Source organism: Cnephaeus nilssonii, assembly GCF_951640355.1.
Source record: "Cnephaeus nilssonii genome assembly, chromosome: 5".
NCBI lineage: Eukaryota > Metazoa > Chordata > Mammalia > Chiroptera > Vespertilionidae > Cnephaeus > Cnephaeus nilssonii.
In genome coordinates this window covers 78,434,906-78,462,342 of record NC_137076.1, presented here as the reverse complement: position 1 = coordinate 78,462,342, position 27,437 = coordinate 78,434,906, and the positions used below count along the sequence as shown (strand labels likewise).

At 44.9% G+C, this 27,437-nt stretch overlaps 1 protein-coding gene across 5 annotated transcripts in view; it reads left to right on the top strand.

The window, feature by feature from the left end:
- Positions 1 to 27,437, top strand: part of KLHL3 (kelch like family member 3) — a 209,228-nt gene that overhangs the window by 126,857 nt on the left and 54,934 nt on the right. For all 5 annotated transcript variants that reach the window (XM_079771903.1, XM_079771905.1, XM_079771904.1 and 2 more), the window contains 3 exons: positions 2,954 to 3,060; positions 10,903 to 11,024; positions 17,325 to 17,487. In XM_079771903.1, coding sequence (XP_079628029.1) covers positions 2,954 to 3,060; positions 10,903 to 11,024; positions 17,325 to 17,487 — 392 coding nt within the window. The remainder of the gene's footprint in view (positions 1 to 2,953; positions 3,061 to 10,902; positions 11,025 to 17,324; positions 17,488 to 27,437) is intronic.

The window sequence follows — 27,437 nt, the reverse complement described above, 5'->3', positions numbered from 1 at the left end:
ACCCGGATCCAGGGGCCCACGGCCTCACCCGGACCCGGGACCCAGGCTCACCCGGATCCAGGGGCCCACGGTCTCACCCGGACCCGGGACCCAGCCTCACCCGGATCCAGGGGCACACGGCCTCGCCCAGACCCAGGATTCAGCTTCACCTGGACCCAGGGGCGCATGGCCTCACCCGGACCCAGGGGTGCGTGGCCTCTCCCGGGCCTGGGACCCAGCCTCACCCGGATCCAGGGGCACACGGCCTCGCCCGGACCCGGGATCTAGCTTCCCCCGGACCCAGGGGCACTTGGCCTCACCCGGACCCAGGGGCGCGTGGCCTCTCCCAGACCCAGGGTCGCGTGGCCTCACCCGGATCCAGGGGCCCACGGCCTCAGCCAGATCCGGGATGTAAATTTTTTTTATTAAGGAATTATATGTATACATATCTTACAATTGCCCCCACCCCACCCCACTCCCATACATGCCCTCGCCCCCCAGAGTTTTGTGTCCATTGGTTATGCTTATATGCTTGCATACAAGTCCTTCGGTTGATCTCTTATCTCCCCCACCTCTCCCTAACCTTCCCGCTGTAATTTGACCTTCTGTTTGATGCTTACTGTCTCTGTATCTACCGTTTTGTTCAACAGCTTATAATTTTCTTTATTGTCCATAGATGAGTGAGATCATGTGGTATTTTTCTTTCATAGACTGGCTTATTTCACTTAGCAAAAGTTGTAAATTTTGATGTCTAATTTATCTGTTTGTTTTTCGTTGTGCTTTTGGTGTCTTATCCAAAGTCATGAATATCCCTATGTTTTCTAAGAGTTTTATATTTTAGCTCTTAAATTTAGATCTTTGATCCATTATGAGTTAATTTCTACATGTGGTGTGAGGTAGAGGTGTGCTGACCACTTCAGGGTGAGGTCCCGCCCCCAGGTTTTGCCTCTTGGTGCTCACTGATACACTATTTCATATGTTAAACCTTTCCTGACCACTTTTCCCTATTGGAGTTAACCTATTTCTATCTTTTTCCATACAAGTGTCACCCAGTCATGAGACATTGTGGTATTGTATCTGGATTTAAGATTCGGGCTTTTGTAGCTTTGGGCCACTTCTCTAAGCCCATTTGCAGCTGCAGCCTTTTCAGGCTTTATGATTCTATTTCTCTGATAAGTGAACCTGGACTAATATCTTAGAGGTTGTCAATGGTTTAATATGATACATCAGGGATGACAAGTATGTGCCTTCTCTTCCATTTATCAACCATGGCAAATTCACTACATTCATCACTCTCACATGGAACCCAGTCATGACAGATTTCTCAATCCACTACAGTGTTCTAATTAACTGTGACCAATGGATCACAGTTGAAATATGTTTGTCCTGCCTGTCTTTCCTCCCACCTATAGTGCTTCAGTGTAAAGGAGGGACTAGTGGTGACAGATGCCATAGACGTTAGGAGCATGGGTTCTGGGGCTCAGCTGCCTGCATTCATATCTCCACTGCTCTCTTTCTGTGTGAATTTGGGAAAGTTACTTACTTTCTCTGGGCCTCAGTTTTGTTGTTTACAATGTGGACCATAACAATAGTCCTACCTCATATGGTTGTAGAGGACTAAATAAAGCAATACATCTAAAAAAGTGCTTAGAACAGTGTCTGGCACCTATAACTCCATTATTGTTAACCATTATATTAATAACTAGAGGCCCGTTGCATGAAGAGATTCGTGCAATAGGCCTTCCTTCCCTTGGCTTCCAGTACCGGTTTTCCTCCAGCACCCGGGACCCAGGCCTTTGCTCTGGCCAGAGTCTGTCTTCTTAGTCTTTGCTGCAGATTCCAGCTGGAGTCTGCCATCTTCGTCTTCCTGCAGACTCCAGAGTCTGCAGTCTTGTCTTTGCTGCCGCACTCCACTCCTATAGATCCCTTTGCCCCCCGCCCTCCCTCTCATAACAGGCGTCCTGCCCTGCCTGGCCACTCCGCACCTGGAGCAGCTGGGCGGCTGCCATCTTTGGCCTTCTAATTTGCATACTCATTCTAATTGGCTGTGGGCATAGTGGAGATATGGTCAATTTACATGTTTGTCTATTATTAGGTAAGATAGGCATGGTAAGAAATTGGAAGGCTGGTAGAGGAAAAATTCTTCAGTTGACAGGGCCTTGTGGTATCCTTTTAGCCTCCAAAGTAGCCAAACATCTATTCTATTTATGAATGTGGATTGATCCCATTTCAAAATTCATTCATTTATTTGGTAAAAATTTAGGGCCTACTGTGGGCTAGGCATGCAACCAGGTGTCTAAGAGTTACTAAGACACATCCCTTTCAGAGTCCACAGTGTAGTGGGAGTGACAAATAAGTAAAAAAGTAGTTACAGTATTCTTAATAATTGCAATGATTAGCATTTGCGCAGGGTCTTTAGGGAGCATAGTATGCAGGCAGAGTCTTCTTGGTGATAGTGTTGAATCTGAGTGGGAGGAGAAATATGCAAGTCCTCCAGATCTGGCTGGCCTCTTAACAGTATTACTCAGGCAGTGGATTTCTTGGGGAATTGTTAATACTTGTTCTCGCTGGTGGCACACCACAGTGGCATGCTATGCCCCTCGGCATTCACTCAGTCACTTGACTGACAGCCCCAGGCTTTCCCCACTGCCCCCTGAGCTGCCGTACTCCTGTCTCAGTCCAGGCTGATGGAGTGGGGAGCAGAGAAGTGAAGACACATGAAAGAACTCTGAATTTGCAGCCCCAGACTAGTTGGATCACTCTGTGTGCCTTCGGAACGCATGAATGTCAGGCTTATCGGGGACTTGGAAAAGTCGATGAGTCCATCCCGCTGCTTAACTCAAGATAGGGCAGGTCTCTATGACAGCCTTATATGGTGATAGCATGGAAATGGGTGGGAGGAAAAATACCCTTGTATGACAGGGGTGGGTGTTGGTGCTGCGATTCATCTTGTCCCCTCACTGGTGTCTTACAGTAAGAAGCTGTTGTGTGATGTGATGATTGTGGCAGAAGATGTCGAGATAGAAGCCCACCGCGTGGTCCTGGCAGCCTGCAGCCCCTACTTCTGTGCAATGTTCACAGGTATGGTGAAGGGAAACAATAACCCACAGTAGTTGGGACAAAATTGAGGGTGATGGCATGAGGGGAGGGAGGAAAGAGAAGGCTGTGACACCCACCATGAACTTCTGTGTGCCAGATACTGTGCTTTGCACCATGGAGGACTTGTTGAAAACATAATCTCAGCCAGGCCAGTTGACCATGCAGCCCCTTGTCCACCATGAGGCAAAGAGAGTAGAATTCCTGTAGTCCATTAGTTCTCAAACTTTGGCATGAATCATAATCATGTGGGAAGCTTGTGAAAAACATAAACTTATGGGCTCATCTCTAGGCCTTCTGATCTCTCATTTTGCAGATGGGGAACACTGAAGCGGAAAGAAGGGAAGGGACTTGCCCAAGGTTACCCAGAGAATGAGTGCAACTTGGCTTCTTGATGGCTGGCCCAATGCTGTCATGGGCCTCCTCTGCGAGAGGTGATAGTGGGACCTGGGGAGAGTAAGACAGGAATATTCACTATCTGTCATTCATTCTCAGCATCTTTGCCAACTTTCCAGGGAGTGCCTCTTCCCTGAGCATGCCAAGTAGCCTTGCCCAACTGTTCACATGTGTTACTTCTGAAATAGAATTCCTTGAACCCATGTGTCGAGTTTCTGGTGTGTAGAGCCACACAGCACCTTCCCTGAACTAGGTATGTGTAGTGCTCTGTAGATCACTGCTGACTGAAGGCCCATGGGGCTGGGTGAGACAGGGACTGGATCAGTGTCCCTCCCCGACGCTCGCCAAGTACTCTGTGCTTCCTCTAAGTGCGTCTGTTTCCTGGTGTCTGCAGTGCCTGTGCTTTGGCATCTCGTATGTTGGCTGCTCCTCATCCTCCAGTTTGCAGCTCAAACGTCTCTGCTTCCTGGAGGTCTCCTCTGACCACCGTAGCTATAGTTCCCCATTAAGTCTCTTTTCTATCCCATAACTTAACTCTATTTTGTTATAACATTTATCACTATCTAAAAATCATGTTGGTTAGTTGTTTATAGTTTTTCCCCCACTCTCTCCTCAGTAGACTATAAACTCCACAAAGTTAGGGATCTTGTTGGACTTGTTACTATATCCTGAGTACCTGGTACACAGTAGGACTCATGTTTTTTAAATGAATGAATGAAATGTCTCTCACATTTGATTGTGAGCTTTGTACACTTGGGGACCATGTCTTGTCACTGTTGAATCCTCAGTGCCAACCATAGGGCCTGACACAGTTCATAAGTAATGATCAAAAGAATGAAAGGTTTGCTAAGAATGGGTGCGTGCAGGCACATTTTTGCTTGAATAGGCTCTGACCTTTCCCCAATACAGTACACAGCCTCTCCTGGGCAAGAGTGGTTCCTGTTGGGGAAAACTTGGCACTTAACATTTTGAGAGTTCCTCACATGTGTGTCCCCCATGGCTCATCACGTGAAGGAGCTGGTCTCAGCTCAGAGCTATGTCTCTGCTAAGTGGGCCAAGCCACTCTTACCTCACTTTGAACCTTAGGCTATGAATTTTACAGTGTAGCCTGCAAAACCAGATAATTTCATTACCTGGACATTTTGAGCCACATTCCTTTTAGAGTAATCTTAAACCCTAGTAGTAATGTTATAATTTTTTCCCTTCTCTTTCATCAATCTCCTTCTTAAAATATAATTCATTTTGTCTGCAATAAATATTTAGCCAAAACTTCAATAAATATCTGTCAGTCATTCTTTGTGTGTGTGTGTGGTTTGGAAAGTCCAGTGTTGTGATAAGAATCTTTTGGGAATTGCATAACTTTAAAGTTGGCTCCACTTTTTGCTAATGAACTTGCTCTCAGGTAGTGAAAGTGCCTAAGCAAAATGAAAATGATTTTAGAAATGGACAGGAAAGATACTTTTGGGGTAGTCTTAGATTCTAATAATTGAATGGGAGGAAAGAATCAGAAAAGAAAGCAATTACCCTGGCTGGTATAACTCAGTTGGTTAGAGAGTTGTCCTATACACCGAAGGATTGCGGGTTCAATTCTAGGTCAGGGTATGTGCAGGAGGCAACCAGTCAATCGATGTTTCACTTTCATCTCTCTCTCTCTCTCCCTCTCTCCCTCCCTCCCTCCCTCCCTCTTTTTTTTTCTCCCTCTCTTCCTCCCTCCCTCCCTCTTTTTTCCTCTCTCTTTCAAATCAATGGAAGCATGTCCTTGGGTGAGGATTAAAAATAATAATAACAAAGAGAAGAAAGTAATCTAATGCCAGTCAAAGCCTTTCATTGAATCTGATTGCCATCCATCTATCCATTTATCTATCCACCCAATAATCACATATGTTCATTGAAGAAAAAAAAATTAGAAAATGTGAGCAAGTAGAATAATTAAATATTACATGTAATACCACATCTAGATAAGATTATCCTATCTAATAAAAGAGTAATATGCAAATTGACCATCACTCCAACACACAAGATGGCTGCCCCCATGTAGTCAAAGATGGCTGTCCCCATGTGGACATAAAATGGCCACCACAAGATGGCCAGCAGGGGAGGGCAGTTAGGCCTGCATGGGAGGGCAGTTGTGGGCGACCGGGCCTGCAGGGAAGGGCAGTTGGGGGGGAACTCAGGCCTGCAGGGAGAGCAGTTTGGGGGGACCCCTGCAGGGGAGAGCAGTTCGGGGGGACCAGGCCTGCAGGGGAGGGCAGTTAGGTGTGACCAGGCCTGTAGGAGAGGGCAGTTAGGGCCAAACAGGCTGGCAGGGAAGCAGTTAGGCATCAATCAGGCTGGCAGGGGAGTGGTTAGGGGGTGATCAGGCTGGCAGGCAGAAGCGGTTAGGGGCAATCAGGAAGGCAGGCAGGCGAGCAGTTGAGAGCCAGCAGTCCTGGATCGTGAGAGGGATGTCCGACTGCCCATTTAGGCCTGATCCCGATCGGGCCTAAATGGGCAGTCAGACATCCCTCGAGGGGTCCCAGATTGGAGAGGGTGCAGGCTGGGCTAAGGGACACCCCCCCACCCTCCATGCACAAATTTCGTTCACCGGGCCTCTAGTAATTTATATTCTTTCAGATTTTGTATTTATAAATATATATATATATGTATGTATGTATGTATATGTATTTATGAATACATAGATACAAAATATATTTTATGAGTTCATTTTATATATACAGAGTTGAATTGCCTTTCTTGATGTGTGTTCACCTTCCTGAAATGTTCCTCTTCCCTGCCTCTTTGCCTGCCTAACTCCTATTCATCCTTCATTACCACTTTAGCATCATTTCCTCAGGAAGGCCTCCCATGATCCCCTTGGATTAGGTTAAATCCCTTTGGTTTACTTGTGGTACCCTATGCTTCTCTTTAGTATTACTAATCTCATTATTTCTTCAATATTTGACTTCCTAGTTCAGTTATAAGTTTTATGAGGGTAAGAACTGTACCTTTTAAATTAACTGCTATATCCTCACTGCCTAGCACAATCTTCTATATAGCAAGTGCTCAATGAACCTTTGCTTAATTGAACTTAACAGAATTTTGTGAATATCTTTTCATGTTAGTTAAATCACATCTATCTCATAATTTTAATGGCATCTTAAGATTCCATCATAAGTATCCTAATTGAAAATGCATTTCCTTACTGGTTGGAAATTATAGTTCTTTCTAATGTTTTGCTGCTGTAAATACCATAATGGGTATCCTTGCATCTTAATGTTTATTTGTATTCCTGATTATTTCCTTAGAATATATCCCAAGAATAAGAAATATTTGGTTGAAGGGTATCCACATTTGGAAGACTTGTGAGGCATTCTGCAACTCTACAACTCTAGGACAGTTGAACCAGCTTATGCTTCATCAGCAAAAATGAGATTTGTGTATTTTTTTGAGGCTGGTTTTGCTTAAAGCTTGGTAAACAGGTACAAAAAAAGTAACATTGCAAAATTTTGTTGTAATTATTAGGTTCAGCTTTAAAATGCATAAAATTAATAATGAAAAGGCCCAGCTGACTCATGCAGAATCCATTTCTGTCATCATCTTTAAGGCCAAAAAGAAAATAAAATACTTGTGACTTTCTTCTGACTTGATTGATGTGATTATAATCTTTTATTCAGGCTTAAAATTTTTATTTTTTGTCCTCTGAGTTTATATTGCCCAACTGTCCTGTGGTAGTTCCAATACCAACTCTACTCCTTGACCATGTCCTGCTCACAATAATCTACACTAATAAAAGTGAAATGTGCAAATTGACCATACCTTTGCGATGCCCACCAGCCAATCAGGAGCGAGTATACAAATTAATCCAACAAAGATGGCAGGTTAGTTTGCATATACAGGTGCCCAGTGGCAGGGGGCAGGGTGGGATGCTTGCCATGGCGATGACGCAGGCATTCCGCACCACCCCAGCCTCTCCGGGTCTCTGTGCAGTGTGGGAAGGTGGAAATGAGGCTCAGGCGGAGCGAAGGCAGTGCCGGCAGCCAGGGGAAGGAAGGCCCATTCTTGCACGAATCTTCGTGTATCAGGCCTCTAGTTTTGCATAAATGTGAAACTGAGGTCTGAATGCCCACAGAAGTGTCCAAAGGCAGCCAGTCTGTGGAAAGATCTGGGATGGGCAGCTTAATGGTCCTCTACTTCTTTTGCATAGTGTGATTGGAGAGGCCAGTAGTGCTGTATTCTGCCCATCTTTTCCCTGTGAGTATGGAATCTTTAAGATCTGCGTCCTTCCATCCACCTCCCCATCTAGGACCTCTATCCCAGGGGAAGCTCATTTCCCCAAAATAGCCTAGTTAGTTTTTTCCCCCTCTTTTTATCATGCCCTTTACTATGGGTTCTGTTGACTATGGGTATTTGTACTCCATATAATCATCTAAATACTTTAAAAACAACTCCATTTTATGGTGTTAAAGGACCTGAAATCTAAAGACCTCGGGCTCAGGGTCTTGCACCCATCATCACAGCTGCAAGACATTTGGGCTCCCATCCCAAACGAAGCCCCTGGAGTGAGCTGTCCTGTCCTGGTTCTATATGCAGAGGCTGATTATAGATTATTTTTGTTTTAGATATATATTCTAATTGATTTTAGAGAGGAAGGAAGAGGGAGAAAGAGATAAAAACATCAATTATGAGAGAGAATCATTGATTGGGTGCCTCCCACACGCCCCACACTGGGGATTGAGCCCCCAACCTGGGCATGTGCCCTGACTGGGAATCAAACCGTGACCTCCTGGTTCATAGGCCCATGCTTAACCACTGAGCAACACCAGCTGGGCTGATTTTGTTTTTTAAAGAAGAGTTGCCATCCAGGTTTTACTAGATGTAGGCTGATGTTTAGCTAGTGTCTTTGGTGAGTAGAAATAGGGAGGAGAGACAGGAATGTGCTGGAGTAAGAGGCAAGGGCTTAGAATTTGAGTGGACACAGACCATCACAAAGCAGAACAATGATGGCCCAGCTCCCTTACTCACCTCCCAGGCAGGCACACATTCCACAGAACCTCTGTTTCCATCCTTTCATCTGCCAGACTCTGCCAGCCCTGACCCTTGTCGGTGTTCTGTTTGCATGATGTATTGATGCCTTTGAAGATCTTCATGGTAACATGCAGCTCAACAAGACTTAATCCAAGGCAGTGTGACTAGGAGGGAGGGAGCACTAGGGAACTGAATCCTTCCCTTGGACAAAGAAGACTAGAGTGAAGTTGTAGAGTAGTAGTAGTAGTAGTAGTAGTAGTAGTAGTAGTAGTAGTGTAGTAGTAGTGGTAGTAGTAGATAGGGTCTGGTTCCTGAGGGTTTTGCCCCTGAGGAGTCAGGGATTAGGTAGAATAGCTCAGAAAAAAAGATTGGAGGCATCAGAGGCTGCTTGGGATTAAGGAAGAATGGCCTTATCTTCCATGTGACCTGTCTTTTAGTCATTTCCTCTGGGCTGAAGCTTACAGTGACATAGGGTTTCTTTTTCCTGTCCTCAACAAATCACATCAAAGCCAGGCATCCTCTTCTGGCTTAGGAGACCCAGATTTGAGGATGAGGGGTACAGTAGTCTTGTCTAAAAATAGGTTGCTCTTGCACTGGCTTGTTTTTCTCAGTGGTTAGAGCATCAGCCCATGGACCGAAGGGTTGAGGTTTGATTCCTAGTCAAGGGCACGTATCTTGGGTGCAGGTTCATCCCTGCCCCAGTCAAGTCTTGTGCAGGAGTAAACTCGAGAGAGATTGTGAGCACCTATCTTATGGGTAGAGGAGAAAGCCATAATCTTTTCCATTTCCTCTTTGTCTCTTTGCCCTGCCTCAGGGCTCTTGGTGCTGAGGCCTTTTGACTGGCTTCCACAAGCAGTCAGAGAGAAGAGAGAACAACGGGGAGGGTCTCCGGTCTGCCTGATCTGGCAGTGAAGGGAGCAGGCAGGTTTTGGAATGGTTTCCCCCTTCCCTCCCTGTTCCAAAGTCATTCATATCTAGAACTCTGTCAGGGTGAGAACTGCATTGGGGGAGGATTCCTGTGCAGCCTATGCAGCATGGAGGTAGGTGTCAATACGCACATGCTGTACTGTACTTATTGTCTTGGCTCCAGTGTACAAATTCCACAGAGAAAAAACCACCTCCCAGCTCTGTTTTCACACTCTCATGAGGGCTTCTGAATCCCTGTTTCTTGCAGTCAGGTTGCCCTTTATTTTATTCTACAAAGACACACGTCTTGCCTGCCTTTTCTTTCTGAAACCAGCAGCCCTTGTGGGATGGCCCTGGTTCTAGACAGACCTCTGTGCTGTATAGAGGGCAGGCCAAAGTAAAGGGCCTCAGGACTGTGCAAATGTGGTGCTGCTGCTGCCCTAGTTCACAGGCCTAGGTTCTCTCTCGTGGATTATTATGAGGGTCTTCCAACTGTTCTCCCTGCCCCTGATCCAGCTTCAACAATGCATCCCAAGTTTCATTCAGAAACATCCATCTATTGATGTCATTCCCCTCCTTAAAACCTTCTAATGGCACTACTCTTAGCATAAAGTCAAAATTCATTTGCATTGCTTACAGGGTTCTGTAAGTTACAAGTCCTGGCTCCTACCTAGTTCTTCAGCTTCCTTCCTCACTGTTACCCTAGGTACAAGCCATACCAGCCTCTTACTGCTCCCAATATTTTTCTTTGGCATTTTCCTATCTTTACACTTATGGTTGCTGCATCCAGCTCATCTTTCCTCACCTTTGGTGCCTGTGGAACACTCTATTCTCTAATACCCAGCTCAATAGTGACCTACTTGGATGCCTTCCTGGATTCCCTGGGCAGGGTTTCTTGTTCTATCTTCTGCATTCTTGGGATTTAGTATAGTATATTGATTACAAGAATAGGCTCTAGAGTCAGAATCCTTGGTTTCAATCCCAGCCTGGCCCCTTTCTAGATTTGCCTCAGTTTCTTCATCTGTAAAATGGGGATAATATTAATAAACATCATAGGAAAAGTGCCTTAGACAGTGCTTGGCCATAGTTAGCAGTAAATATTACTTTTTTAAATTGTTGTTTTTGTTGTTATGGTTACTTTGCTAAACCTCTGCTTGCTCTTAGATGTATTTTTATAAGTCTGCTCTACTAGACTAGAACATATGTTCTTTGAGGACAGGTGCATACTTTTTTCACTTCTTCTGGTCTAAGAAGTTTACAGTAAATGTTGGTTGAATGAATTATTGCGCACAGATTTGCCTTCAAAATGGAAATGGGCAACAGATAGAGTGGGGGATGCTTAAAGTCGGGTTTGTGGATGACCACTGACCCAAACTTGATGTGACCTGATGTCAGCTGGATGACCTTCCAGAGCGCAGGCAAGTGCTTTATGTTACCCAGATGGGGCAGGAGGCATGTGAGAAAGTTAAGCATACTCTAGGTGCCAAGTTCATCTTCATTTTGTTTTGTTTTGAACTGTAGGTGACATGTCTGAGAGTAAAGCCAAGAAAATTGAAATCAAGGACGTGGATGGGCAAACACTGAGTAAGCTGATTGACTATATCTATACGGCTGAAATTGAGGTGACTGAAGAAAACGTCCAGGTAAACTCAGACCCATCTACTAGCTCAGTGTATTGCACACTCCGGGCCCACCATTTTATAGTTAAATCCTTTCATTTAACCCTCACAACAACTTAGTTGGTAACTGGAGAGGAAACCAAAGTTCCAAAGAGGTTAGGCGATTTGCCTGAGTCACAAGACCAGTAGGTGGATGAACGACCCTCAAACTCATGCCTGCCTGACCACAGCACCCACATTCTTCACCATGAGGCCATAAGACCTCAGAGCAGAAAGTCTTTAACTCCTGTTGGTTCAAACTCTGGGTGAAGGAAGAATTAAAAGCCTGGGTGACTCTGCTTCTTCCCAGTCATCATCTCATCGCAGGGATTTTGAGTATTGGATTGTAAGGTTGTTAAAAATGTTTTCCTGTTTCAACGTTAGTCAATTGAATGCCTCTGCACATGTAGGGTGTCAAGCATCAGGCCCAAGTCTCAGCAGGGGTGTTGGCTGTGATATGTGTTGCCTCTGCCTTTTCCTCCTTTCACAGCCCTGCCCTCATCCTCAGCATCTGGAGTTGGAAAAAAGGAGTCAGTGAACATGCTGCCCTGTGTGCCAGGAGACAATATGGGCACAGAGAGCACTGTGAGCATAGAAGCCCTTTTACCAAGGAGCACATGGTCTGAAGCTGGACCATGGTTAAGCATGGGTGTCCTACAGACTGGTAGGGGTGAGGGCGGAGGTACCCAGTAAGCAGGCAATGGACATCACCACCTTGATGAGGATGGTTAGAGTAGGCCTCACTGAAGAAACATTGTTTGGGCCAGATCTTGAAGGAAAACTGGGAGGTCAGGCCTGCCGCCTCTGCCCACCAGTCTGCATCCTCACTGGTGTGTGTGTCCTAGATGGGCCTGCTATTCATCTCTTGTGTGTAGGGTAGGAGGGGCCAGCCTGTGCAAGGGCTCCCCTGGGAAACACAATGTGGAACCTTCAGGGAACTTCATTGTTTGGAATCAATGAGATATAATGTTTTCCCCTTTCCTCTCCACTTTAAATTGTGGTTTGACCTTGGGGAAAAACAAAACAAAAAAGGTTGAAAAGAGAAAGTTTGGATCAAAATGTGGCTGCTTCTTCATGCTGTTATGTATCTTCTGAGGCTGTTGCTCACAGCTGTCTGTGACGTCAGTATTTGAAGATTTGGTGCATTGAGAAGTTGAGCATGGAGGCATTGGGGCTCTCCTGAAAGTCTTAGAAACAAGGGTCAGAAATTTGGGGCTTGGTTAAATGGCTGGGAGAGCTATCTCCCTAATCTCTTCCCAGCCATACATACTTTGAAGATACTGAGTTGCCCTCCTGTGGTAGAGGTAACAATTGTCATAACTTGCACAGTAATGCTCACAGTAAGCCAAACATGTGTTGATCATTTTACATGCATTATTTCATTTAGTTCTTGTAAACACCAATGGGACGTTCATCTATGATCCTTCTTTTATAGTTGAAGAAACTGATGCCCAAAGGGGTTACATGGGTCATACCCACAGTCAATTAGGTAGTGAAGGATAGAGTTGGGATTTGAAACCAGCTCTCTCCAACTCATTGTGCTTTGTTGATGTGGTGAACTTGAGTTTCTTATTAAATGATCAGAATCTTGACTTCAGCTCAGAATTAATAATTATAAAAACTCATTTAACTGAGTACTGTTAACCACTTTAAAAGTACTATCTCATTTGACCCTCATAACAAGTCTTTAAGACAGTACCATTATTATCTTCCTTTTATTGTTGAGACAGAGACACAGAGCGGTTAAGTAATTTGCCTTTAGCCACATAGCTGGTAAGTGAAGTCAAAATCCAAGCGAGACTTTTAATCACAGTGCTATTCTGCTAGCTCTCTTGTTCACCTATACCCATTTCCCCTCCCTCCCCCTACCTCCCTTTTCTTTTCCTCTTTGCCCTTTCCCGTTTCTTCTTTTTCTCAACAGATTTTTAATTTAACACTGTTTCTGTGCCAGGTTCCATGCCTGGTGCTGGGAGGGACAGACCCACGGTATCACCTGGCCCTCTGGCTGGTGCCCTCCCTTTGCCCATGGCCCTGCCTCCCTGAAGTTCCAGGAGTAGGTGCTTTCTGAGGCAGGGCATTTCCTTTTGTTTTTGTTAAAGGAAGTAAACTCTGCGACGGGATATCCTCTGCTGTGTTTTCATGTTATCCGAGGGCGAGAAAAACAAAACAGGCCTACACGTGAAAAATGGAGGGAGGCCATTTGCGAGCTGGAGGGGAGACTGTAAACTCTTTGCTGAAGGTCAGAGAGAGACAAACTAAGGCTTTCAACTTGGGGCCATCTTCCATCCCTGTGGTGGTTCCAGCCAGCCCCTCCTTCTCCCGTCTCGGCCTCCTCCGTCCAGGGGCCACCAGAACTGCCCTAGTGATTCCACCAGGACAGTCTTGCTTCAAAGCTGAGGACCCAGGCTTGGCCTCTTGTTCACAATCTTGTTACTGCTGCCACTTGAGGGAGTCGAGTTGCAGGCAAGATAAGAGAAGAGGAAATCCTCTGAAAGCTCTTGTTGATGTGGTGAGGGAGGTGAAGACAGCCCTTCCTGGACGTATGCTCTCTTTTCTTTCACAGTCTCTGGGGATGTTTGTTCTCATGTGTACCCCCAGAACCCCATTGGACTGGGGCCCAGTTTATCCCTGAGACTCAGAGGCTAAGCAGTGATACATCTCCCAGTCTCCAACCCCCCTCAGAATTCTGACTTCTTTTCCTCTCCTTCACGCCTTCCTGTATAAAGCAAATAGTGGGAAGAAAAGGGCCTTTGACTCATAGCTAATCTCAGTGTAACATCAAAGAGAGGGAAGGAGCAATTAGAGAAACCACCAGCCCCATTTATTTTAGGAAGTCAGTTTGGGAATGCTTTTCAGCAGGAGAGGACCCAAACAGGATGGGGATAGGGGGTGGGGGAGTGGGGAGAGGCACGTCGAGAGGTGAAAAGCCTTATAATTTGTGCTTACTATGTGGGTTTTGTGAACAGTAGGGAAGTTGAAAGCTTTGTGGGTAGCTCTGTCCAGGGAAGTTTTAAAAACTGAAATTCATAACCTAAGGAGTGTGTTCAGGAAATATTTATTATCTTATTTTTTTGGCTGGTTGTCATGATCTTGAGAATTTAAGCACCAAATTGTGCTGCTGCCCTCTTGGTGAAGAAGAGGGCAAGGGGGTGGCGGGGAGGAGGTGAGTGTCCCTGGGATGATCTCATTTTGGTTTGGCTGGGAATGCAATCTTGGGGGCAGATAGCACTTCTCAGAAATCCTATCCCATTCCTGCCTCTGGTCACCCCTTGAGGCTTGCCACAGCATTTGATTGCTCCTCTCCACCAGGGCTGCTTAGGGTAACTGGTTAGAAGTTCCCCTGCAGAGGTGAACACCTGACCCTGGGACATAGGACTTTTAGTGCTAAAGCTGACACATTCACAGCAAACCAGGATGGTTGGTCAACCTATGGCCCTAACTGTAGGGTTGGCAGCTGGTGCTGGTAGGGGTTGTCATGGAGGTCATTTGGGAATTTGGAGCAGAGCCTTCCATTCCTGGTATGTATTCAACAAGAATGGTTAATGGTTCTCTCCTTAACTAGCAGGCAGAGACTAATCTGGTTTGGAATCTGTTTGGCTAGGCTGAGCAAGCTCACAGCTTAATTGAGTTTCTCAGTTTATGGTTGCTTAGTGGGGACAGTGGCTGCCTAGTGAGAATGGAGCTTAAGTGGTCAGATTTGGAGCTTGGCTGTGTCCACTTATGATCTAAAACTCAAGAGTGAGTGATTTTTTTTCCCCCTTGGGAGTGGGTGATTTTTATCTTTTTCCTTCTCTGGAATGAATCAGGGTTTGGAAAATACCAAGGACACAATGCTAATTTACTGCTGTCCTGCTAGGGACATAGGAGAGGGGAAGAGAGAGGAAGGGAAGAGGAGCATGTTTTCTAGAATTCAGCCTTGTGAGGAGGTTAATAAGCTTGTAGTCGGAAGGGCTTTCCTTGTTGAGAGCAAGCAGGTAGCTTGGGAGTAGGGCCTCTGATGGTGGAGGCTCTTGGTGGTTTCTGCATGTGGACAGGGATGAGAAAGGGCGACCCACTGTCCCAGTGTAAACATAGAAAGCCTTGTGTCCTGGAAACCCCTTGGTCCTCGGCAAACCTGGATGACTGGGTGCCCTAGTGGAGGGACAAGGCCCAAGGCAATGGGCAGAGTGGGGCCTGAGCACAGTCTGGTGAGGAGAGCTGGAGCTAAGGCTCAGAACTGTTTTGGGAGATGGTCAGGGTCCAGAATTTAAATCTCTGGGGGAAAGAAAAAGACTTTTGTAGAGGCCTGAGTCAAGAAAAGAAATGTATCTGCAGCCCTTGGCTTCCTGGGCACACCCTCGTGGATGGGAACAGCTGGAATCTGGCTGGTCCAGACATTCCCTGCGAGCCGGGCGAGCAAGCCCAGGATGTGGCAGTTGTTTGGGGGTGAAATGGATGTCGTGGGCCCTGAGCTAAGCAGCCTCAAATCAAACTGTTCTGTGTGTGTTTTTTTTTCTTTTCTTAATTTCTTTTTTGAAGGACATGCTCACACTGTTGACCTCCTCCACAGGGCAGGGGGGAAAGAGAAGCAGAGCTGGGGTCAGGTAGGACTCTGGCCATGGGTCCAGGATATTTGATCCAGAGGGCAGGCTGGGCAGTATGGGAAAGGCCTAGGGAACTTGAGAGGGGTTGGCAGTCTGAGCACCCATCTGGCCTGCTCAAGCCAGTTTTTCCTGGCTTTTAGGAAAAACACATGCAACACACCTGAGCAGGAAATTTTTCTGTCTTCCAGGAAATAGTGTGAATACTCATGTGTCTTGTGACCTTTTAAAAGGGAACTCAGCTCTCCTTTCTCTGAGAATGTAGCTAAAGATGTTCTCTTTATCTGTTGGATGGGAGAATAAAGTGTGTTTATCTGAGCCCTGAGGGACTTGGGGGTGACTCCCTTGTTCCAGTAGATTATATTCTCCATTAGAGCAGGGGTCTGGCTTATCATGCTTACCACTGAATCTTAGAGCCTAGACCAGAGCCCGGCACACAGACATTCAGTAATTAAGTGGTGAATCAGCTAGTGAACAATTCAGTAAGTACCTTTCTGTGTGAAGACAGTGTGCTAAAGGCTGTAGGGCAGTGATTCTCAAACATGACTGTTCATTAGAGGTAACCGGGGGACCTGTAGAAGCATCTCACTGTCCAGGCCACACTTCATTCCTCTTAGGTTAGAATCTTTGGGGGCGAGACCCAGGCATCAATATTTAAAAAATCCTCCAGGTGGTGTTAACGTGTAGCCAAGAATCAATCTATCTTAGTCTGCTTGGGATGCCATAACAAAACACCGCAGATCGGGTGGCTTAAATTTATGGAGTCACAGTTTTGGGAGTTAGGATTCCAAAATCGAGATTCTAGCTGATTCAGTTCCTGGCTTGCAGAAGGCCTCCTTCTCCCTGTGCCCTTACATTGGGGGGAGGAGGGGAGAGAGAAAGAGAGAGAGAGAGAGAGAGAGAGAGAGAGAGAGAGAGAGAGAGAGAGAGAGAAAACACTGAAATTTCTTCCTCTTCTTGCAAGGACACCTTAGGGCCCCACTCTTATGACCTCATTTAACCATGTTACTTCTTTACAGGCCCAGTCTCCAAATAAGTCACATTGGGGGTTGGGATTTTACATATAAATTGTGGGGGTGGGGCACAGACATTCAGTTCTTAAGGGTCTTTTTAAAAAATATATATTTTTATTGATTTCAGAGAGGAAGGAGGCGGGGAGAGAGAGACATCAATGATGAGAGAAAATTATTGATTGGCTGCCTCCTGCATGTTCCCACTGGGGATCGATCCTGCAACTGAGTATGTGCCCTTGATGGGAATCGAACCTGGGACCCTTTAGTCAGCAGGCCGAAGCTCTATCCACCGAGCCAATCCAGCTAGGGCTCTTAAGGGTCTTGATACTCAAAGTGCAGCCGGTTAGAAATGCAGACTCTCAGGTTCCACCCTAGACCTGTTGCATCAGAATCTGCATTTTAATAAGATCCCCAGGGAATTCATACAGACATTAGCGATTGGAAAGCACTGCTGTAGGCTGAGGGAAACAGAGAATAGGCTAGTGCTGAGACTCCATGAGGTGTGGAGTGGGGGGAAATGAGGCTTGGGCTGCCCTGACAGCCAGACCAGGTGGTTTGGACTGACCTGAGCAGGCAGTGGAGAGCCATGCCAGGACCTTGAGCATGGGAGTGGTATGATTAGAACAGTGTGGTAGGGAGGAGAGGCCCTGCTGGAGGGATCCAGTGTCTCAGAATGTCCCCTTCTTCTGCAGGTGCTGCTCCCAGCAGCCAGCTTGCTGCAGCTCATGGATGTTCGGCAGAACTGCTGTGACTTCCTTCAGTCTCAGTTGCATCCCACCAATTGCCTGGGCATCCGCGCGTTTGCAGATGTGCACACCTGCACCGACCTTCTGCAGCAGGCCAATGCTTATGCAGGTAATGGGACTGGGCTGCCATACCTCCTCCAGCCTTGTGGATTGAATAACCTGGTCGGCTGTGGACACCTCAAAGATTGTGAGAAGTGCACTCTGCTGTCAAGCAGCTATAATTCAGTCAGGGTCACAAGACACAGGTGGGAAGATCGTTAGCAATAGAAGAGTTCAGCTCATTGCCAAGTATAATATGATTAATTGTCAGATGGATGACACAGACAGTAATTTTCACGAGAGAAGAGGAAAGAGATCTGAGAAAACTTCATGGGGTAAGAGTAATTTGAGCTAGGTTTGAAATAAATCGTTTCTGTTGTTTAAGATTATTTCTATTTTTTAAAATATAGTTTATTGACTATTTTACAGAGAGGAAGGGAGAGGGATAGAGAGTTAGAAACATCGATCAGCTGCCTCCTGCACCCGCCCCCACTGCCCTTGACCAGAATCGAACCTGGGACCCTTCAGTCTGCAGGCCGACACTCTATCCACTGAGCCAAACTGGTTAGGGCAAGATGATTTCTATTTTGATCAAAGTGTTCTCTAAACAGGAGCTTAACAGGCAAATACTATTGTAAGGCCTGTGATGATAAAGAAGAGTCCCTGGCTCTGCCTTTCCACAAGTCTTGCTCTCTAGAGCCACTCATTTCAATTCTAAAAAGAATGAAAATGCAGGCTCTGAGTCAGCTAAAAGCTGTCCCATCTACTCTTTATCTCCACTTATCGAAACAATATGTTTACATCACTGTGGTTGGAATAGTTTTAGATATTATCTGCTGACTTCTCACAGAAGAATAAGATTGAACTTTCATAGACTTTCCCACTTATCATACACCCTTCCCCTCTCTTTATTCCTACAATCTTATTTCTACAGCTGAACTAAGTTATGTATTATAATCATAGTTTTTTAAATCTGAAAACTGTTTTTAATCAGAAAGGCAGTAATAATTATGTTACTATTTCTGAGATACAAATGGGACTAGTTGTTAAGATGATCCTGATGATGATGATTTTTGTGAAGGACATTCTCCAGATGCCCCAATTCTGAATTCTGCTGATTCTTCCTGGCTCTGAACCTCGACTCTCCTGTTTCTCTGCTGTGTTTCCTGTGCCCTCTTTTCTCTACACATTTCCCCATGCCTTGCTGCTTTTTCTCAGGAGCCTTTCCTCTCTGTGGAGAGGGCTCCCCAGCCCAGTCTTTGAAGAGATCACTTTCTTGAGGCTTTGCTTCAGCAGGAGCCAAGAGCTTGGCCAAGACCCAGGTCAGCTCATGAACATCTGCTGGTGCAGTGACAAAGGAAGAGCACTTAGATGCCAGGAATTCCCTGACTCCCTTCCTGGTGTCCCTTCCCAGCCCTCTCCTTCCATACTGTGTGTGCATGCATGCCTGCACACACAGCACATATCCCAGCCTATTTTAGTTGGCTGAGAGGATCATCTCAGGTTTGGGGAGTGTACTGAACCCTCACCTTTAACAAAGGCTCCCAGGCCCTTCTGGCCTGGATTTTCTCCACTTTCAAAATCTGTGTTTTCTCCCTTTGCCCCATTTCATTGTCTGATGGTGAGACTCACCTGTAGGAGAGTGGGGAGGATGCATTTGGGAGCACAGTGTTGTGTTGGTGCTCCATAGTCCTCATGTTGTCACAGTGATTGGGACCTGCCAGCATTGTGTGAGTGTGTATGTGGGAGGGTGTGCACACACGTGTGAATGCAGAAATCCTGATGAATTATTTCTAGCTAGTATTTATTGAGCTCTCACTTTGGGTCACACCCTATGCTCACCATTTTATGTGTCATCTCATTTAGTGCGTACAACAGCTAAGGAGACTTAAGGCATGGGCAGGTGAAGTTATTTGTTGGAGTCACACAGCTGGTAAGGACAGAGGCAGGTTTCAAACTCGACAGTTCGACTCCAGAGCCAGTGATTATAACTGCTGCATACTATGCTTGCAGGCCCTATTTGGACATAAGGCAGCCCTGTGGATCGCTAATTGAGGAGTATGGGTGGCTAGAGCTGGCATTTTCCATTAGAAGTGTGAGCCTGGAAGCCTGTGCCACATAGTCAGATGCCAACACCCAGACAGTGTAGACAGACGACCAGCTGTCTCTGCTAGACACGGGCTGTTTAGTCATCTTTGTGTGGGGAAGTGAGACGTGGATGTTTTCTCTTCCATGTTGGGAGGTGGTCCCCTCACTGCATGTGTGAGCCCTCCTATTTTCCCTGCTCGGTCAGTGTGACTTCAGGCTGAGAGCCTCTCCCTGTCGTACAGGCCTTCCCTGGAGCCTGTGACTGTGTCCTGGGTACAGGTTTCTTTGCAGCCCACAGGGAAGTCACGGAAATTCAGAGGTGGTAAGACCACGATGAAAAGACATTAGAAGAAGCAGTGTGAAGGTAAATTGTACAGTGTTTGAGAAGGAAGTGTTATAAGGGTTATCTTTGCTTACTCCCTCAGTGGTTTGCATCCACCCACTGATGTGGGCTGACATGTCTTTGGTCTTGCACTTCCTCACTTGAGGTGGAATCTGGCACTCTCTGCCCTCACTGCCTCTCGAGAGCTGCCGCCTCGTCCCACTGTAAGGGTGCAGGTGTGGGTCACATAAAAGGGGCAGTGTCGGCCCTTGGAGTCACCAGCTTCTCTGGCCCCCTGCCTCACATTAGTGGGGGTTTAAGCCAACCAACTACATGGAGACCCTCCAGATCAGAAGTAGGGGTCAGATCAGCCAACACTGGAGCAACCCCTAGGCCTGTTTTCTCCATATGATGGGGAAATACATCCTGCGCTGTTTTCAGGATGGTTTGGGGATTGGGCCTCCTGCAGAAGTAGGCACCACTCAAGGCCATGCTCTGGAGCCTCCCTGCCAGCCTCACCATCCGCAGTGAGAGAGCCTCAGAGCTGGGTCTTGGCAGAGAGAGGGACTCCCTGGGTCATCGCCGCTGCTGTTGCTGTGAACATCATGCACTCTGGGGAGAGGACTGTTTCCAGAGCTTCTGATTTTGGTTTCTCTGTATCAGGTGCACAGGTATATCCTGCTTTCCCACCTTGCCTAGTCTCTGGTTAGCTGGCCTCTGCCCTCACTTGTTCATGGTCCCAGCTTTGCCTCTGAATTCTGTTCCTTTTGCTTCTCCAAGACAAACTTTCTTTTGCTATTATAATTATTATTGCTATTGTTATTGCTAGCTAATAAAAAAAATCACCCATACTTATTACAGAAAAAGCAGACAGGCAGAAAGAGCAGGAAAAGCACCACAATCCTACCCAGAGAGAACCATGGGCAGCACCTAGTATAGAGCTTTCTCAGCCTTTTTTATCTGTTGTATCATATGGATGAACTATAATTTATTTAACTCCAGTCCTTGATTAATGGGCATTAATGTTAACTGTTTTTTCTTTTATATAAAATATTGAGTGATAAATTTTCTACATAATATTCTGGAGTACACTTGCTAATATGTAAGTAATGGTAAGATTATACCTGTAGTTTACCATCTTAGTGGCATAAAGTAGCTCAAAGGGAGTATGCATTAATTTTTTTTGATAGATATTGCCAAATTGCTCTCTAAAAAAATGTAACCATTTTTAAAGCCAGCTCTTGCCTTCTGATGGTTAGTCCTTAGTTCCTAGATGAAGGCACCGAGAGACAGACAACAGTGGGACTCTGAGGGGCAGGAGCACCACCTGTCCACCCAGCTGCCTGTTTGCTTTCCTGTTTAGAATGGCCTTATCTTTTCCCGGGTCTGGTTTTCCCCTAAAGGTTATGCTCCCAAGTGTTTGCTGTGATACATTATTCTGGGGTAGGGCGGGTGTCCTGTATTTAGAAGCTGACCACCCAGACTCTTGTCCCCAGCTGATGGTATCAGAGTTCTCCTGGGTAGCTAGTAGCTGGGAAAGGGACCTGAGCATTTTGCACAGCTTGTTTCTTATAACTCATTATTGTTTCTAGGGACAGTTTAATCTTTAACCTCAGAGGCCAGGACAGGTTTATGGGGATGTTGTTGTTTGGTAATTGGACGGCCATGCACTAGGCCATCAGCAGAGCTGATTGGGAGGGATGTTAATGAGACCCCATTAATGAAATGGCAATAAAAATTCCTTGGGCATGTTGTTTACATCAGTCTGCCAAAGCTGAGCTGAAACCCTCCAGCCATGGGATTGAACGCGTTTGTGGAAAGAAATGGCCTTTTTTCGATTGATTGAGTCTTTTGAGATCATGGAATGAAGTGATTAAACTAAGGGCAGCAAAAAACTTTGACAAATCATTTAAAAAACACGAACCTCTGACTCAGTGAGGGTTGTCTTAATGAAATTGCTGCCTTCAACTTGGCATCATAAAATGATGATGATGATGATGATGATAATGGTAGGAGTTTCTGCCATTTCTGAACACTTGGCTAGGTTGTCATTAAGTGCTGTGCAGTTAATAGGCACAGAACTATGAGAGGTAGTTATTATTTTCCCAATTTATAGATGAAGAAACAGGAACTCCAGAATGTTTAGTAACTTGTCCAAGATCACCTAGTTTGTAAGTGGCAATGGCAAGATTCATGATGAGGCTGTCTGAACCAGGGCCTGTGCTCCAAGCCCACTACTTATTTTCACATCCACCAGGCCAGTTCAGCCTCATTCCTGCTCCCCTGATTTTCTGCTTCTAACTTGAAGGTGGCAAATGAAGCCTTAGAGCAGACACAGGTAGTCTGTGTTGTTAGATGGTCTCCCTGTTGGGATTTTAGGAAGCTTCCCTTAGTCCTCCCATTCTCTGGGTAACAGGGAACTCTGGTGTTGAATCAATAACACTGATGACTAGGCAGTTTTGATACAGTCCTTTGCGCTCTCTCTCTCTCTCTCTCTCTCTCTCTCTCTCTCTCTTTGCGTGTATGCACGTGAGTTATAGGGAAAGGAGGAGGGACCACATATATATATTTCTGGAATTAAGTCAGTATGGTAAAGAGCTCATATCTCATCATCCCCAGGGAAGGTGGAGGTGGTAATATTTAGAGTCTGAGGGTCGGTGGTCATGACCCATGTGGGAAGAGGTCAAGGTAGGTCTCTGTTACTTCCCTGTGGGAGCTGAGCCTTCTCCCTGGGGCAGGGAAACTGTGGGCCCTGAGAGCCAAATATTGACCTACGAAAGCTTACCTCTGCCCTCCACAAATAGGGCAATAGGGGGCAGGAGAGAGAGCTTTAAAGCATCTCTGTTTTATTTTTTTACCTTGCTAAAATTCTGTTTGTGTGTTCACCTGTGTCAGCCAATCTTTCCTGAGACATATAACCAGTGGTTTAATTCAGAGCCCTCAGACCTGTTCCCTGGGGCCACAGGGATAATGGGGTTTGTTTTATTTCTGAAGGTCAAGGAAGTCATAGATGGGTTTTCAGTTCCATTTGTTAGGACTTGTAGTTTAGATGAACCTGATCAAAAGCTTAGGCTTATTTCCTCCCATCAGGAGAAACTTGGGATTAATTTAGGAGGTTGCCTGAGCCCTAGGCAGTCCTGAAGAATGGAAGGAAGCGCAGTAAAAGTCTGAGAGCTCAGTATTTGCAGATGTGCTGGACACTGAGGATTGAGGTTCAAACAAGGCAGCCCCTGCCCTCCTGGGGCTACCGTCCCAGGGTGAGAGAAAGGCCTCAGAGGATAAAACGGGTTGAATAGGGCTATGATAATTTTTATTTCCTGTCTTAGGGGCTTTGAGAACATAGAACAGTATCACTTCACCTAAACTGGTAGACAGAGAGATTAGGGAAAGATATCAATTCAGGGGTATGTTGGAGATTTGAATGTAAGACTAATGCTAAAACGTTTAGAACACCACTATTCTAAGTTATTTTTTTTAAAGATAGGTTATTAGATTTATTCTTTTTGTCTCTCTGAAACACCCCTAAGAGGGATTCTTAGGGTACTCTGATGTGTATATTGAATTTTACCCCAATGGCCTACTTAGGACAAGCTCATATTATCTTGGTGCCTAAGATAGTCATTAGCATGTTTGTTATTGTAATCAGACAGCCTTGATTTCAAAACCTAGCTCGACCATTTATGCTTTGTTATTCTAAGCACATGACTAAATAACTTTTTGAGCCTCAATTTCTTCATCTGTAAAATGGGGGTAGTGATATTCACTTCACCAGGGCTTTTGGGAGAAGTGATATAGTACATGTGAAATGCGTAGCACAACGTTAACTACTATTAGGTAAAGCTCTCAACTGTTTCCAGGCCTGCTTTCCTGAAAAGACCCAACTCTGCTCTGAGAGCAAGTCCTTTCATGGGAATGCACCATCCAAGTTTTGTCATCCTTTCAACATTGGGAAGATGTGTGTTGTTGCTTGATGTTATCTGGTGCCTCTCCTCTTCTCTGTAATTTCTCATCCAATGGACAGGAACAGACACATTGTGTTTCATTAATCAAAACTTGAAACTTAAACAGTACTATAGTAAAGCCTGGTTAATTAGGACTCTTAACCAGAACCTTTGTTTTTTTCCCCCCTCTGTTTCCATTTCTCTTTAAGGAAAAAGAAGCAAAAACACCAGAAAAGTTAGAGTTATTACTGGAGAGTTCCCCTTCAAGGGGCTGGTCCATGGTTAGAAGGTACTATGCCCCCTCTACACCCCACCTATCCCCCAAGATCTAGCTGCATCTACCTCTCTATTGCATCTCCTGGGGCCTGGCACAGCTCCCCATATTTAGTGTTTGTTCAATAAACATTTGTTAAATGAATAAAGACATTGCCTAGGCTATAGCTGGACTGAGCTATTGCTACTCTCTAGACATGCTCTGAATTTTCCTGCTTCCATGCTGTTCTTTGTATTTGGAGTGCCTCCTCCAGGCATGGCCCTGTGGACTTGAGGTGGAATTATTAGTGCCTTGTCTTACCCCTCTTATAAGGTTCATGTAGGCATCAGCTCTGCTTTCTTCATTTTTGAAGAAACACTGCATTTGGCACATCATACACTAACAGTTATGGAGCACTTGCAGTGGTCTCAGTAAATGTGAGTTTCCTGTATTTGCTTACTTAATGACCACACACCTTTATGAGATAGGTACTATTGTTAGCTTCACTTAATAGATGAGAAAACTGCAGCCTTAATAAATTAAATAACTTATATCCCTAGAGAGTTTTCTGAACTCAGTGGAATTAAAGTGAGTTTCTAAGACCTTTGAAGTCCACAGGCTTGTCCACAGGACCAAAGGAACTGCTTCACTGTTAGAGAGCAGTGCTGCCAGAGGACTGGACTTTGTAAAGCAGGGACAGGGGCTGATCATACTCATCCTTAATTTCTAAAGAGTTTCTTAAAGCTTTTAAAATGGACTAATATCTTTGTGTGAACGGTCGTATCCATTTACGGTCAGGGTTCAAGGTCTGGAGAAGGGGCTGACGCACAAACAGATATACTAGACAAGAAATATAAATTTAGAAGGCCTGGGGAGCCAGGCGGAGGCCTTCCCTCTAGTGGAGAAGCTCCCTGAATCTCTGGACCCTTCAGCGTTTTATTTACTAGAATATACATTTGCCCTTTAGCAAAGCACACAGGCATATCAATGGTAAAGTTTGATAAACAATAAAAGGATTATCAGGTTAGGAGATTGCCTTCAGCCATTCAGCCAGCAGCAGGGTAATACAAAGCTGATTTTCAGCCCTTGCTGGATATCAAAGTCCATCAGCGTTCTAATGGACTTCTTGCATAATTATGTGTAGTGGTCTTTCTCTCTTTTCCGCATCATCACAGAAAAGGTTCTGGTCCGGTTGCTGAGTGGAGGAGCTGGGGATTAAGAAATTAAAGAAAGAAAGAGACCAAGAGGCAGAAATAGATTCATGAAGCTGGGAGCTGGGTGGGCCGCCATCCTCTCTGATGGAGAGGTAGCATGATGCCGACCAACACGCAACACGTTTATTTTAAAGGCCTAGATTTACATATCTAGTCCCGCCCCTGCCTACACTTGGGCTGCTATGATTGGGGAAGCATGTTCCCAGGGTGTGACTCGACCTACGCCCTGAGTTCAGCTGATGATAATTAAGGAAATGCCCAGGTGCCTCCCAGGCAGCCCTCTACAATTATGCTAACTACTTGTTGGTCTTAACCTCCAGCATTTCCCCCTTTTTTGTTTTCTTAATAAATTTAGAAAGATGTATGCCATTTGAAGGGCTTGAGACCTTTTAAGACTTTTAGATTCAATGAAAAGGATTGAGTTCTTTCATGTCCTTTTAAAATTATTGTCAGGCATCTATTGAACTAGTTTGCAGTAGGCTCCTTTCTGGGCCAACAGTTCTTTATGGGTTCCCTTCTCAGTTACTGTCCCCTGTGATATGACAGCAATGATATTCGAGTTCTGGATGGTGGACAAACGGTGGGAAATGACAATGCAGGTCTGACCTTCTTTGGCTTTGTCCAGGGCAACCTGCACTGACGCACAGCTGATGACTGCTAGCATGGCAAGGCGTCTTTACCATCCCCCATCTCTGGACTGTTTCTCCTCTGTCTCATCAGCATGTTGCTTGGGGCCACTGCAGTCTGTGGTTGGAGTAGCCTGGTCAGTACCTCTCTCGGATCCATTGTTGAAGTTTCCACATGGGCTTGGAGGAGTTTTCTGGAAATACACAAGCATATCCTCAACCAAAGGTTAATAAAGGGACCCTTCCATAAACCAGACTCAGGATCTATCCATTTAACCAGACCATTTTTCTTTGGCTTATTCTGACACTAGTGTAATTCCATGGGTGTCTTGCCATCAGCATTACAAGTGAAAAAATTTGTAAAGTGAAAAATTTTAAAGTAATTAAGGCTTGATGTAGTTTACTTACAGGATATTTCTCCACTATTCCCCCTGTTTTTGTTTTAACATGAAAGGAGGACATTTTTTGCTTGCTGTACAATATTTTGGCTTTTGGAAATCCTGAAATGCAACCTTGATAGCTTTTTAATTTAATTCTTTGCACAGAAGTATAACTGGTCTGGATGACTTGGTCTGAATTCATTACATGATAAGCAGCTTTACTATGAGATGAATCATCAGTAAAAAATAGTTAATGCTCCAGGAATAGGTTCCTGCCTGGTACAACTAAGTTCCCCTGAATATTCACTTATTTCAATTTGCCAATTTAAATCAGTCTGAAATAAGGCTTATTTTCTAACTTTATTTGTCCTTGGGTGTGGACAGTAAATGACACTAATTGGATTTCTGCTATCAGTCTTTGAGTATATTGACATAAGCTTTGTTAGGGAGGCAAAATGAAAATTATTTACTTTTCTTTTTGAGGCCTAATACTTTGTGTTGTTTTTTTTTTTACAGTTTTCTAGATATTTGAAGGGCATTTCCCTTTATTTTTTCTCCCAGAGTAATTTCTAGGCCTCATTTAGAGAGTTTCTTTTCAAAATCTTTTTCTTTCTTTTAAACAGCAACAAACTTGGTTGCTTTTCAGCAGCTGGCCAATATTGTAATGCAGACATATCAAGTAAAAGTAATTCTCTTTTTACTTATGGTGTCTCATTAATGGTGAGATTTAATGCTTGAATAATAACTTTTAGTTTACTTTGTAAATAACAGTGGAAGAGATTTTAAAATTTCTCCTTTTCATTAAGCTTAAAATTTACTTTTAAACAGCATTCTTTTTGGCTAGTGCTCATTTGCATACATATGCAAATATTTTACTTTGGCCTTTGTTAAGATCCAATTACTTAAAAATATTGGCTTCTCATATAACTGAGTTTATATGAGACCTTGATTATATTGTAAAAAGCTAATTTATTAAGTAACTAAAGTAGGCATCTTTATTGAAAAAGTAAAATAAGCAAACTTAACATTTGACCTATGAAGTACAGATGCCACCCCTTCCCCTAGCCTATTTAAAGAGCAGGCTGTCTGAGGCTTTTTGTCTTAAAATTCCATTGCTGAATAATCTGGTTTTGCTTAAGAAGTATTCAGCAACTTTGTCCTGCTAAGCTTAGAGGTTGAAATCTTTATAACATTTA